Below are 15,111 nucleotides of genomic sequence, written 5' to 3'. Positions count from 1 at the left end.
CGAAAACTTTGATGGCGGGAAAAATTATTGGAGAAATTCTTCACGCATTTGTGCCCAAGTGGCAATTGTACCGGTTGGGAGTGCCTTCATCCAATCTTTTGCTGCTCCTTTAAAGGTAACTGAAAGCATTCTTAGCAAGACCATTTCTTGTGGTACATTCGGAATATTGAAATAATCGAAAATGTCATTGACATCATCGAGGTGCTTGTATGAATCTTCACGATCTTTTCCGGAGAATGAAATATCCTTTAGCGCGTAAATGATGTGTCCCTATAGCTTGAAGGTGACGGTAGCGGGAATTTCGGGTTGCACAAGCTCTGGACCGGTGTCCTCACGTTTTCTCTTCTTGTATGCCTCAAAATTCATGTCATCAATGTTCTTCATGTTGTTTTTAGGCTCGCTACTTTTGTCTGTTTCTGTTTCATGATCGTAACCAACTTCCTTTTTTTCGGAGCCTTCTCAAAACTTTCGAGCGTGCTTTCATTTTGCGGCTTGTTAGTTCATCCTCCTACATACTTCTCCTTATATTTATGAAATGCTGACTTCGGATTGTCAAATGGTGGTGTCAGTGATGTCTTTGATCCGCGGGTCATATACTACTGAAACAAAAACAAAAACAAAAGCGTAAAGATGAACTAAAACTGATCAAAAGAGTAAAAACAAAATAAAATTATGAGATATCAGATTTCACATCATGAGCTTTGAGAGCTCACGTTGTGAGTTCAGTATTTCAGGAAAATTAACTAATGCTAAAAAGTAACTTTCTACAGGTTTTACCCCACAAAAATGATCGATTAACCTAAAACAATTAAACTAATAACTGAAACAGACATTCCCCGAAAAAGGTTCCAAAAACTTGATGTGTGCAAAAGATATCATCCCTCCAACCTCCCAACTCGAATGAGCAAAGGGATATATATATAGTTTTCGAAAATCCATCCCCATGTCGTGAGAATTAGAGTCTCACATCGTGATCTCGGTATAATCTGTGTTTGGCAAGGAAACTGGCTTCCGCATGTCTATCTTCTAGAATATTGATCCTCACGTCATGATAATAGATGTATCACGACATGAATTTGGTTTTTTTACTAGAATCTTCTTCTTTTAAGCTCCATTAAACTCTCGTTTTAGCTCCAGTCCTTCCAAGCTCCAATATTGGTCACTTCTAGTCCTTATTCTTCAAGAGTGTCCTATTTGGCTGCAAAATGTAAATTAATTCATTAAGTATCACATATCTTTGCAATTAACCAAAATATTACTTAAAATGTATTAAAATATTGCCTAAATACTTGTATAAATAAGGCAATATTACTACCAATCTTTCTACGAGACTTTTCACCCTATAGTGACAGTTTTAAACATCAAAAATCTTAAACCAATCACCTTAGAGATTAAGAGAAGTTAATGTAGTTCATGGTCTCTGACTGTTTAAAATCCATTGTCATGCTTGTACTTGTAAAGTAACAAAGCACATCATCCCTCCTAATCAATCACCATATTTGCTACCAACACTATATACTACTATCTCCATTGTTGCTACTCAAGAGCAATGATCTCATTTTGATGCGATTGTATTGTAGTAGATCTATAATACTATATCTAATGAGTTGCTTCATAAAATTCTCTCTATGGATTCCACATCACAAGTCGCTTGGGAACACCTTCAAATATTTTCCAGGATAATAAAAACTCACGTGTTGTATATCTTGAGCATGCATTTTCAAACACACACCTTGATAACTTCCTAAATGTGTTTACTTATTGCCAAGTACTAAAGACTTTGGTTGATCACTTATCCATCGTAGGTGTTTTGTGTCAGAACCATGGTTCTAAAAGGCACATAAGGACATGCCATGGCATAAGGTGTGGTTATGTAGTCTTGAAAACCTTCACAACGGTGATGTTAGGTGTGACGCGTGCCAAGGCGAGTAAAGGCATGTGTTCTACATGTAAAACCCACACAAATAATATAATTTCATTTTTTGGTTGCACTAAAGGATAGCACATGGAAGCATGCTTGAATCCTCGGGGACACAACCTAAAAGCCAATGCCTCTTTGCATAAGACACATACTAGTCAAAAACAGAAAAATTAAAAAGTAGGATATTGGTTTAAAACTAAAAATAAAATTGCAGTGAATCAATGTGCATAAACATAACTTAAGAAAATTCAATAATAAAAGATGTTTAAGTTCTGTTGCAACTCTTCTAATTATGTAATTAATCCTGATATAGTTATGTAACAAATGTTTTATCTAAGTTGGTACTAAAAATTATTAACAAGCTCTAGATAGAAACATAAGTTAAAAACGAAATCTATTGATTATTCGTATAAGAAGTTGAAGCAATTGCAGCTGTGAAAACTAGGGTTTTAGCCAGAGATGAATAAAAACAAGCCAAAACAATAAATAAGAAAACTAAACAGTAAATCTAAATAAAAGAAATTGATTGGTCGAATCATGTTCTTCAGATCTTCATAAATTGTTGGAAAATAAAAAAATGGTTGTCATTAATTTTTTTTTCAAATTACATAGACGTTTGAAGAATAATTTCTTTTTTCAAATTACATAGATTTCAACTTGAAGAATGTGATTGTCGCTATCAATATTAACTTTTAAATATTGTAATTTAAGCAAACTTTAGTCTTGATGCTCACGAGAATTATACCCTGTAAAAGCATTCTTTAAGAATGCTCGCAAAACTCACCATCTAAAAACATTCTTTATGTCTCTATATTCTTGCAAAAACAAGAACATTAATGAAAGAATAAAAACTGATGAAGTTTAAAGATGGTGATGAAGACAATGGAGGCTTGTGATATGGGGCTATTTATGGTGATGATGACAATGGTCGCGATAATATATGGTGGCATAGGGAACTGCTAGAATAGGCAGTTGATGATGGTGATTGCAAGCTACTGGAATGGTGGAGGCGGCAGAGAAGATGATCACATGCGGTGGTGTTGAAGGCATACGAAGGATTTAATTTCGAATTGCATAAATTAATGGATTTTAAATTGATGAGAATGAATTAACTTTCCTAAACTATAGGATTTTAAATATGGTTATCTAATTAATTGGTCAATGAAGTAGAGTTGGCAATGGGTCGACCTAGGTTGGGTTCGGGTGCAACCCATTTATTAAATGGGTTGAAGATTTCAACCCAACCTACCTTTTTATTTAAATGGGTAGATATTTCTAAACCAACCCAACCTTTCAGATAAATGGGTTGTCACCAGGTTGACCTATTTATGTAGTTCTCAACCCAACCTATTAAATAAATAGGAAAACATGAGTTAGCATGCCCTAGAGCTATCAACATATTACTATCACATAACAACAATTAGAAAATAAGACCCAACTGGTCAACATGCACATACAATGGCGTAAGTAATATAGTAAGAATACTCACCTGAACAAAGATCATAAATCCTCTACTCAAAGTCTCATAGAATCAGCAACATGAATATCCTAAACCAAACACATGCTAAACCTTAGACTACAGCTTAACACCCCTCAAAGTTTGACAAAAAGTCAAATAGTTCAAAAGTTAACGGTCAAAGTCAAGGCCAGTCGACAACTACGTTTTGACTACCTATTGGTCACATTGTGTCAACTTCTCAACAAAACAGTCTGGCAACCACCAGCTGCTACGTCTTGGCGAGTAGACGACCACGTCGTGGAAACTAGGTTTTCACAGCCTAATGGATTAAGCTCCCAATCTATTAAGCCACTCATTCATATTTTCCTGACGGCTTTCTTACTTCTATTCCAACATAAAAATCATAGCTTTATAGACGTGCATGTCCAATGCATGTATAAAACTCATTATGGATCAAAATGGTGAAATGATACCAATATCTCATGAATGGAACTCATTACATAATCAAACATTAGATCCAAAAGATATTGAGACCAAAGGACCAAGGAGAGTCATATGGATGTAGACTTTATCTCATATAACCAACCGAAACTTGAAGATGAGCTAAGAAATGTAATAAATCCTAGATCTATGAATAGAGAGCCAAAAAGGTGGAAGCTTTATACCTTCCCAATCTTTATAAGATGCAGGAAATGCAAGATTTGGAGTGATACATTCTTCCAACTAGCAAGTACACCTTCTCATTCTTCTTCAAGGGCTAAAAACACCACCCAGAGCATCATAATGTTAAAATGGAGGCTAGGATTTCTTGAAGGGTGAAAAGGGTGTGATGGAGACTGAGGGTGTGCAAGCCTTATCCCTCACTTCACTTAAATAGGGGCATAAAACCAAGAATTAGGGTTAAGCCTTTAGGAAGCCGCCACGTTCTGACCATAAGCTTGTTACGACGTGACACACAACACTGATGCACGCTTATACAACTATTGCCACGTCGTGGTAACCCATGTCCCATGTCGTGGCATAGGGTTTTCCCAAAAACCCCATATTTGATCCTATTAACTCTTTAGTCGATCCAATATGGAAAACTGGTGTACACAATTTTTTCTTAAACAAACAATCATGCAATACACATTCACATCCTAAATGAGATAAAGTATTCAAAAAGCAGTCCCAAGACGGGGACAACCTGAAATTAATTTCTAAATCAATTTCAGGCGGAATTAGGGTTAAGCCTTCAGTCGGCCGCTACGTTGTGACCATAATCTTGTTACGACATAGCGCACAAAACTGATGCACACTTATACAACTATTGCCACGTCGTGGTAACCCATGTCCCATGTCGTGGCATAGGGGTTTTCCCAAAAACCCCATATTTGATCCCATTAAGTCTTTAGTTGATCCAATATGGAAAACGGGTGTTACATAATTTTTTATTAAACAAATAATCATGCAATACACATTCACATCCTATATGAGATAAAGTATTCAAAAAGCTGTCCCAAGACGGGGACAACCTGAAATTAATTTCTAAATCAATTTCAGGCGGGTATTTCTAAGCTCTCGATGATTATAAAGAAGAAACTTAAACTTAAAATCAATGATTCAACGTGTTTTAATAAGAAAATCAAATTAAACGGTACATTATTTAAACCATAATATTAAATAATATAATATTAAAAGTATGATATTATGATAGAAAATAAATAAAAGTATGATGTTATAATCAACAAAAGATAATACTTTTGTTAAGTATAACATTATACTTTTGTTTATCTTCTATCATAACATCATACTTTTAATATTATATTACATAATATTATGCTTTAAATAATGTACAGTTTAATTTTATTTTCTAATTAGTTTAATACTTTTATTAATTAAAGTCATACCTTTGCAAACGGTTAGATTTTCTTTAGTAGCAAGGTACTTTTCTTAAAGCATTATATTTTCAATTGCTTTTTTTACTCTTCCTCTTTCTTAAAGCATTAAGCACTTATTAATGTACCATTTTTTTCATTTCATATTCAATTATAGCATTGTACTTTTCTTAAAGTTTGATGTTATTACTAAGCACCTATCAATGTAACACTTTTTTCATTTCATATTCAATTATAGCATTCTACTTTTCTTAAAGTATGATATACATTTTGGACATCCAATTCTGGTTTTAGCAATTAAGCATTTAATTCGATCAAAAAATCAAACTAATTAAGCACTTCATTTTAGCACTTCTAAAACATCCCAAAACACAGTTTGAAAATTTAGTTTAATTTAATAATAAAAACCATAATCGATAAACCTTATATAAAAATCATAAGCTATGTATCTCAAAATATTATAACAACTATCAAGTATATCAAAATATTAGAGTCTAACTCCCAGGCTAAACTGTGGTGTGTGCCATGCCATCATCCCGAGCCCTTCACTTTGCTAGCTGAAGTACCTGAAACCAAAACTGAAACTGTAAGCACGAAGTCCGGAACTGACTAGGGCCTCGCCCATTGCATCGAACCGAAGTCCGGAACTAACTAGGGCCTTGCCCACTGCATCGGACCGAAGTCCGGAACTAACTTCTGCATCAGACCGAAGTCCGAAAGCTGCATCGGACCGAAGTCCGTAACTAACCAGGGCCTTGCCCTCTGCGTTGGACCGAAGTCCGGAAACTGCATCAGACCGAAGTCCAGAAACTAACTGAACATAACATAGCATAAACATAACTAAAATCATAAACACATATACTGCATACTACATCGGACCAAAGTCCGAAACACATAACACAAAGACATGCTTGAATCACAAAGACATCAAGCACACTGAACTACTACATCGGACCAAAGTCCGGAACTACTGCTAACTAAGCGGGCCGACATTGTGGCTATAGACCCGTTCCTACTGGAAGGAAAACTCACCTCATACTGCTGAAGTCCTGCTGACAAACCATAGCTGCTGGATGACAGATTCCCGATTTGTTAATATCAAAATAACACCCAATTAATAATTGGGTTCCAATACATAACCATAAGTCCATGCTTAGGGGTAAAAGACTACACTACCCCTAACTTGGCTTGATTCAAGCCCAAGGCCCAATCCAAAGGCCCAAAAGTCCAACTATGGCTCAAAGCCCAACATATGGCCTAATTTTCCAAATTGGGCCCAAACCTTTACAATGTCTTACCATACGGCCCAACCATTTAGTCCAGTCCAAAATTCAACATTCTAATAGCCCAATATCACATAATCATAAAGGCCCAAACTATGGCCCATCTATGGTCCAATTTTCCAAATTGGGCCCAACTCCTCATATGGGCCTCACCTCAAAGCCCATTAATTATTCTAGTCCATTTGCTTGATCTTGGATGGTCCATTAATAACCCAATCATCAAGGCCCAAAAGAAAGGCCCAACAATAAACCCTAGTGAAATTAGGGTTTCTCATTAAATGATGATTAGGGTTAAGTTTCCTACTTAACCCATTAAGGACTTAATCCACTAAGGACTTAATCCACCGAGTCCAATATTGCTTAGATTAATCTTTGCTAATGATTATTAATTATTAATTTAAGTTCATTGAACAATTCTCATGCGGTCCCGATAATCCCAAATTATGGTTTTATGGCTTTAGGGTTTTCTAAACCCTAATTAGGGTTTCCAACCCATATTAGCCCAATAGGCCCAATAGCTAAATCCTTAAGCCCATTAGGGGTTTCCTTAGGTCAATTAGGGTCCATTACACCCATTTGGGTTTTCACTAAGCCCATTAGGTTTCATTGGGCCTGTTAGGGCTTACAAGGCCCATTAGGGTTTCAAGCAACCCAAACTAATCAAACTCAACGAGGCAAGCACACCGTTACTTGACAAGGCGGCCAGTGGCGGCAGGAGGCGACAGCCACCACCCTACGGTGGTGGTTTTGAGATTTCTATTATTATTTCGACATGATTACAAATTACAATGAAAATTCCCCAAACACACACACACACACTAATATAAGCGCACACGCTCACACACAAAACACACACTCACACACATAGCCACCCTTCATGGTGGCGGTAGACAGCAGCGGCAGGGGCGGCATCAAGGTAATGGCCACCATGGTGGGCTGCCATGGTGGTTTCCATGCTTTCTGGTCGACAGAGAACACACATGCAAAAATTCAAACACCAGCTAAGCGTTAGAAACACCCACCATCAAAGCCACCCTCGCGGCGGTGCATGGCAGTCGGAGGGAAAGCATCGACTGCAACCGTTGCTCGGAGTGACGGCGCTCAACATCTCTAATGACATCGGTGACCAAGGCTGAAGGCGAAACATGGGGAGGAGAAGAGAGGGAACGTCCGAGAGCGACAGCGACTCATCCCCGATGTCCACAAGCAGTGTTCATCTTCAACGGGGTGAACGCACGGTGGTTCTCGGCTAGGACGTTGGTGGTGGAGCAACTATTCACAACGAGAACCTTCGCTGACGACCATAATCCGTTGTGCATAGCGACGAACATAGGGCGGTTCACCGGAGGAGAGTAGCGACAGTCGTCTGCCGACTTCTTTGTGTTGCACTTCGTCGCTAGCAACAGCTTCGCCGGTGATGTGGTTGCGGAGGACTCCAACTTCAACGACAAGGAGGCAGTTGGCGATGGTGCTCCGGTGAACTCCGACGACGATATATATGGCGGCTGGAGAGAGAGATAGAGTGAGGGTGGCGGCCGAATGAAGCATCTAGGGTTAGGGTTTGGCTGGTGGTGACGTTTTATAGCCGGCTCCACAAAAGATTGCCATAATGTCAAGATCGTCCCTCCCTTTCTCTTTTCTTTCAAAGTAAATCCAAAAATTACCTTTCAACCCTAACCTCTAAAATTCTTCTCAAATCAAGCCTAAAACTTACGCTTTAGCCCCTGACCCATAAAATCTTTTCAACTTTAATCTCATCTTTACCAAACAGCCTCTTAACCTCTAAAATCTTTTCAAAAGAAGTCCCATAAAGTACCATTTAGTCCCTACCTTCTTAAATACTTACAATACTAATCTGGAACTTACACTTTTAACCCCCCAATCTCTTAAAGTGTGACAATTAGCTCCTCAAGCTAAAACTTTAAAATATAATTATTTATTTTAGGGCTACTATTCATTCATTAATTAATTTATTTATCTAATAAATAAGCAGGATGTTACAACTTCGTTCTGATTTAAGCAATCAAGCACTTAAATATAGACAAACAATACCACTTTCATACAATCATACAGTACATATAAACACAAAATCAAATAAATTATACCTAAAATTAGTGAACCTTAATCAGAAAACTTGAGCAAAATCAGACTTAGATGAGCAAAATCAACTACATACAACCAAAATCAGTTTCATACAACCAAAATTAGAAAACAGAAGAAAAAAAAATTCAGGACTGAAATTTAACTTACCTTTGGTGAGGAAAAGTCGACGGTGGCCAATGATGGTGATGATCGCAGGTTTGATAGTGATGGCTAGCCCCTCAAAACCCCCAAATCTTTCTATAACATTAAACCCAAAATCCTCAAAAACCTACCTAAATCATTAGAAATCATCAAAAAAAAATGGAGGAATGAAGAAATTATCGGTTAAAAACTGACCGTATTCGTCAAAGTCATGATTACGTCGAGAGAGAATATAGCTCTCAAGAGACGACTGTGAATGGGGTCGATTAGGGTAGTAAAAAACATGAAACCCTATACTGACGACATGTTGTCGTCGGTATAGGGTAAATAAACACGACGCTGTTTAGTATTTTTTAGGGCTGTTCACTGTTCGGATAAAACCGAATTATCCAATTGGACAATTTGGATTGGACTATTTGGTTTGGATATTCGGATTTTTGGATTGGTTTTCAACAAAACCGAATTATTATTTTGGATTTCGGATTGGTTTTGGTTTATATAATAAGAACCGAATAGTCCAAAAACCGAAATAAATATTTATTATTTATCTATTTATAATATATATCTGTAGTTATTTATTAATTTTGTAATTTATTTTTTCAAATAGGTTAAAAAAATTTCACTCGATAAAAAAAATATTAATATGCATTTTCTTTTAAAAGTTTTCTATTTATAAAATATATAACTATAATATATCTTCTTATTAGTTGTTTATAAATTTCAAATCACAACTAAATAATTTGTTTTTGCTTCTTGTGTAAAGTTGTGTAATATTATAATTATATGTCGTGTTAAAATGTTTCGGTTTTTGAAAACCGAATTATAAAAACCGATCGAACCGAATTGTAATTGGTTCGGATCGGATCGGATTTGAATTTAGTTTGTACTATTCGGATTCATGTTTTAAAAACCTAAATCAATTTGGATTCACTTGATTGAATCAGATCAAACCGATCCATCTAAATGAACACCCCTAGTATTTTTCATCTTAATTTAAAAAATAAAAATAATATACCTATTCTGATTACATGTCGTCGACATACATTTCACACGGATCGAGACCTACCTGTATACCGACAATGTATCGGTGGGTGGGATAGAGGTCAAAAAAACGATATCGTTGTATTTTATCTTCAACATTACAATTAAAAAATATAAATTATTTTTATTTTTTTCTATACCGACAACTTGTCTTCGGAATAGATTTTAAGAAAAGCGGGATTTTTTATTACTTTCGCGCCCTACCTACCCGGACGACTTGTCAAGAAATTGGTCAACATGGCATTTGGTCAACTTTGACAAAATGTGGTCACTAGACGACACATGTCGTCGGCATAGATGTTTGCATAGGTGTGGATTCTTGTAGTATTTGTGCTATATATGCTAAACTTACGTGGTTTTAAAAAAACTAAAAAAAATCCTACATGGCAACGTGCTAAGAGTGCTACTAATTCCTCTAGTCTAAAAGTTCATCTTGAAAGCAAAAATTCTAAAATCACCGGGAGTCATGGCCAATTATTTAAAAGCAATTACAAGAAATCAAGAACGAGTAGTTAATTTTCCTGATACACAGAAGTTCAATAGGACAACCAGACAAACTCATTGAAACTACCAGACTAGTGGTAAACAACTCAACAACTCTGGAAGACACACCATGCAAAAGAACTAAAACAAATAAAGCATAGACTTGACATAGCAGAATGAAGACAACAATTGAAATGGTAATGACAGTTTTGGGAGAAAGCATGATGCAAGATCATCAAACAACTGGGACTATAACCAACACCCCTAAACTTAGCGCGGTTTGTTTTCTTGAAACGCCATTTCTGTTATTCCTGAGTACGATTCCCATTCGTTACTACTATATGGGATTAACGGGACACCATAAAGATCAGATTGTTCAACTTCAAGGATTAAGCTTCTAGATTCTTCAGGCGCTTGTTCATGTTGTTGAATCCAATGATGAGTTGTGAACTTCCTCAAGCCCTCTAGCTCCATTGCCACCTCTTTCATAGTAGGTCTTTCATCTCCTAGTAAGTTAAGGCATCTCTTGACTAGCTCAGCTACTGTTTGTAGCTGCTCAAGAGTCCCTTCTTGTAATAATCGTGGTTCAACAATTTGAAAAAGGCGGTTCTCTTTCATTGACTTGACAAAGTAAGTCGCTAAATTTTTTTCTTCATTGGTTCTAGCTGCACAAATTGGCAATCTCCCAGTTATGAGTTCTGCTAGGACCATGCCAAAGCTATAAACGTCACTCTTGTTGGTTAATTGGCTTGTGTGGAAGTATTCAGGATCCAAGTAACCAAGTGTGCCCTGAACAAGAGTAGTTACTTGATCATGATCTAAAGGGACCAATCTTGAAGCACCAAAATCTGATATTTTTGTGGTGTAATTTTCATCTAATAATATATTGGCAGACTTGACATCTCTATGTATGATAGGCATTGTAGCTTGTGAATGAAGGTATGCAAGTGCAGACGCAGCTTCAGCAGCAACTCTCAATCGATTCTCCCATGATAACCAACTCATTCCACCCGATTTATGATGAATGTGATAGAAAAGTGTGTTATTGGAGATGAATTCATAAACTAGTACTGGTACCTCTTCTTCCAAACAGCAGCCTAACAACTTAACCACATTTCGATGGATAACTTGTGAAAGGATCCAGATTTCATTGATGAATTGCTCAGATTGACTCCCATCCACTATTTTAGACTTCTTTATTGCAACAACACGATTATCTGGCAAGAATCCTTTATACACTACACCATAACCACCTCGGCCAACTATTCGCTCCTCAGAATAGTTATCAGTTGCTTTTTGAAGCTGATCTGTGCTAAACATAGTCACAGCGTCATTAGCCCCTGTTGCCTTGAGCTTTTGTTTCATAAACTCACCCCCATTTTGCTCAAAAAACTTTTCTCGTAGCTTTATGAGTTTCCTCTTCCTTACGCCAAGGAAAATCCCACTTATCCCAGAAAATATGGCAAGTAAACCAAAGACCAGAGCTACATGTGAATAAAAGAAAGACAATTAATAGTTATTGCGTTATAATATTAAAATATTAATGCATGTGGTGAAAAGAACCAGAAGGAAATTTAAAACGAATCTGCTCATATAACAAAAGTGAATTCGTACTATTCTTGAAGTTAATCTGGTTTAGAAGTTTGGGGATGGGTATCTCTATTTGTAGTGAGGAGAAATTATTGGTTCGGATAGTAAGGGTACAGAATTTAAATGTAGAACTCAATGTTTAATTATGGGGTTTAGTTTTGTCCTCATAAATTACACCACTATTCCAAACGGCAACCATTTGGGTTGGGGGGCACTCGTTTGGGTATAAGCCTTTTGGTGGGTTATGGTTTAGTAAGAAGTTATATACAAGATATTCTGAAATTGTAAAATGAATAATTTAATCAAGACAAATGGAGCAGTGATTTCCCTTTCAACCTTGATGGTTCAAAAAAAAAATTAACACATACCTAAAGATAATGCCATCACTGGAAACTTTAAAGCTTTACGTTGACACCCATTTTTCGTTTTCCCATCACCCTCGTATCCGACTAAACAAGTACAGGTGTAATCCCCTGGAGTATTATTGCAATTGCCATAACAAGGGTATGTACTATTATCCTTGCACTCGTCGATGTCTAGCAAATAAAGATATCCACATATATATTAAGTAAAAGAGATAAAAAAAAATGTGACATATTCTGGTTTACTAATACTAAATAACCACATCCACAATGCATTGGACTTATTAGAGTTTAATAGATTGACACATCATCATTTTACATTTTATACAAATCTATATTAAATTTTTCCTACAATACATCAAACTTTATAAAATTCAATAAAATATATTTTTAATAATTAAAAGGTTTCCTTTTCCCACAAAAGATTTCAATGACCCTCGAACTTCATATCAATTAAATGGCAACATGGCATCCAACAATAATTGAGTTTAATCTAATTCAACTCTCCAATTGAATTATGCATTATAGATATTCTAATAAGTGATGAAATACATACACAATCATTGTTGAGTCTCATCACAAATGAAGAAGAAGATATAGAAAACATGAACAACAACAAGGACATTAATAGATAACAATGATTTAGAATTTTATGCAAGTTCTATTTACTGCATATATGTATAGTATGCCCGTGTAAAAGTAAACAAATTATACGACCTCGTAAAATTTAAGATGGGAGATTAAAATTGAAAAAATCAAGTAGTCAAAAAGCAATCAATTAAGATTTGAGAGTAAAATATTACTCGAGAATAAAATCAATATTATTGAACAAAGGGGTTAAATATATATTAGCAGGAAACACACAAAAAAAAACATTTAATAAAATCTAATAGTTGGTAATATTGATCAACAAAGTAATTTTGTGCAATGTTTTTTTTTAACCGCTGGTTGGTAGTTAAAGTTAAATTGACCGGGGAGTTAATTCGCCTACTGTCAGATTTGAAACCCGAGGCCTCTAAAGCGACTTCCACCTCAACAAAATAGGTTAGTCCACATTCGCAATTTTTTGCAATGGCTGATTCTATATTATTGGTATCTTTAAGAATTTGTAACTGAAGATGCTCTGATCAGTTAGTTATTACGAGCATAGTATATTAGCTAGTATTATATTATGAAGATCTTTGACGAAAAAATTTAAGACAAAGTTTAATTTGATATTTTTCTAGCATTTGCAAACTTATTATAGAATGATGAAGAAAAGTAAAAATAAATAAATAAATGTATAAACATGATTTGATTCTGCTTTAAAATTGAAACTGACCTTCGCAGCCGGGATCAAGATAAGGATTGCCCTGGTAACCTTCCTTGCAGCTGCAGTGATACCCACTAATACTGGCATTCTTACAGAAGCTATTTCCCTTGCATACCGTAGGCGCTAAGCAATTCGGATTGCCTCTGATTTCCCAATCCAGAACCCTGTGGACATTGGACCTTGTCTTTATATAAAACTCTGTAGCATTAGACATATCACGAGCACCACCAAACTTAAAGCTCTCTTCCTCACCAAGAAATGCAAAACCGCAACGATTTGAGGACACCACACTGCCATGGTTATTGAAAGAGCCAAGTGTAATATTGAAATACTGGAGACCATGTGGTATTGATGTCTGACAACAGCCACTTCCTGAGCATGTCCCATTATCAGGCACACGACTTGGGTTGTTACATATCCCCATACAGCCACTAGCATAGTCGGATCCTGGTGGCCCTCTTATCCATGCAAAATCATCGCATCCGATGAGAGTGAACTTGTTCTTCTGGGAAAATGTGAGGGGGAACCTCTCTGGAATGTTAATCCAGGAAGTTTGAATCTCACTTATATTCCCATAACTGTCGTAGCATCTGTAGGCAATTGAAACGGAAATTCTCATCTCTGTGTCTGAAATATTGTATACCTTGAGGTCCCCCCTCCCAATAAAAAGCTCTGGAGCTTTTGAAGTCAAGTTGCAGGTCAGCTCAAATGTATCTTCTAAGGAACAGTTTTGCGTTACGTTGCGTCCCGGCATTACTATGTAGTTGATGCCAAAAGGGTATGGAACTGTCACTTCCCCACATTTTGTTAGGCAACCTGGCTTTGCTATAGCTGTAGCACCTACAAAATTGCCCTCTGGTAATGGCAGCATCCAGGTTAGAACAAGGATGAAAAGAAACAGCATGTTTTCTTGTAACTTTATGAAATTGCAATATTTTGTTTATTATAATACTTATTGGTCTTATTATATAGTTTAAACATTCCTCTACTTATTTTATTATTTATTAAAAATATATTTATATTATAGTTTGAAACATTCTTCCAGTTATTTGATCTTTATATTTTGAAACATTCTTCTACTTATTTTTATCATTTATTGAAAATATATTGAGACTAGTTGACCATTGATTTTTATTGTAAGGCTAATATTTAAACGAATGGTTCACCGTTAACCACAAAAGAATAATGAACGGCTTAGGAAACCACCAATGATTTTCCATCGCTATCTGCATTAAATTTCTAGCCCACGATGACTAAAGTTTTTCTTGTGAATATGTCGTTTAATGAGAAGACCATAAGGAGTGGTCTATAAAGATATTATTTAAAAAGGATAATGACTTGAAAGGGTAACGAACTTTCGACTTTGTTCACATTTAGTCACTAAACTTTTTTTCGTTATCTATTTGTCATTGAACTATTGAAACTGTTTATATTTTACCCTTATGACCGACTGTTACCGGTCATAAGGGTAAAATGTGAACAGTTTCAATAGCTTAGTGACTAATAGATAACGAAAAAAAGTTTAATGACTAAATATGA

At 36.0% G+C, this 15,111-nt stretch overlaps 1 protein-coding gene across 1 annotated transcript; it reads right to left on the bottom strand.

Annotated features, from left to right (window-relative positions):
• Positions 1 to 10,313: 10,313 nt before the first annotated feature.
• LOC145072307 (wall-associated receptor kinase 2-like) lies at positions 10,314 to 14,541 on the bottom strand. The gene is made up of 3 exons (XM_079018707.1): positions 13,582 to 14,541; positions 12,267 to 12,434; positions 10,314 to 11,792 (listed from the first exon to the last, which is right to left on the bottom strand). Exons 1-3 carry the CDS (start codon positions 14,474 to 14,476, stop codon positions 10,579 to 10,581), a joined length of 2,277 nt encoding a protein of 758 aa, XP_078874833.1. The 5' UTR covers positions 14,477 to 14,541; the 3' UTR covers positions 10,314 to 10,578.
• Positions 14,542 to 15,111: the final 570 nt, after the last annotated feature.

The sequence above is a fragment of the Lactuca serriola genome, chromosome 9, assembly GCF_051521515.1.
Source record: "Lactuca serriola cultivar US96UC23 chromosome 9, Lser_US96UC23_V15, whole genome shotgun sequence".
In the NCBI taxonomy this organism is placed as follows: Eukaryota; Viridiplantae; Streptophyta; class Magnoliopsida; order Asterales; family Asteraceae; genus Lactuca; species Lactuca serriola.
The sequence above is the reverse complement of the archived record's forward strand: the minus strand, read 5'-3'. Positions and strand labels throughout refer to the sequence as shown.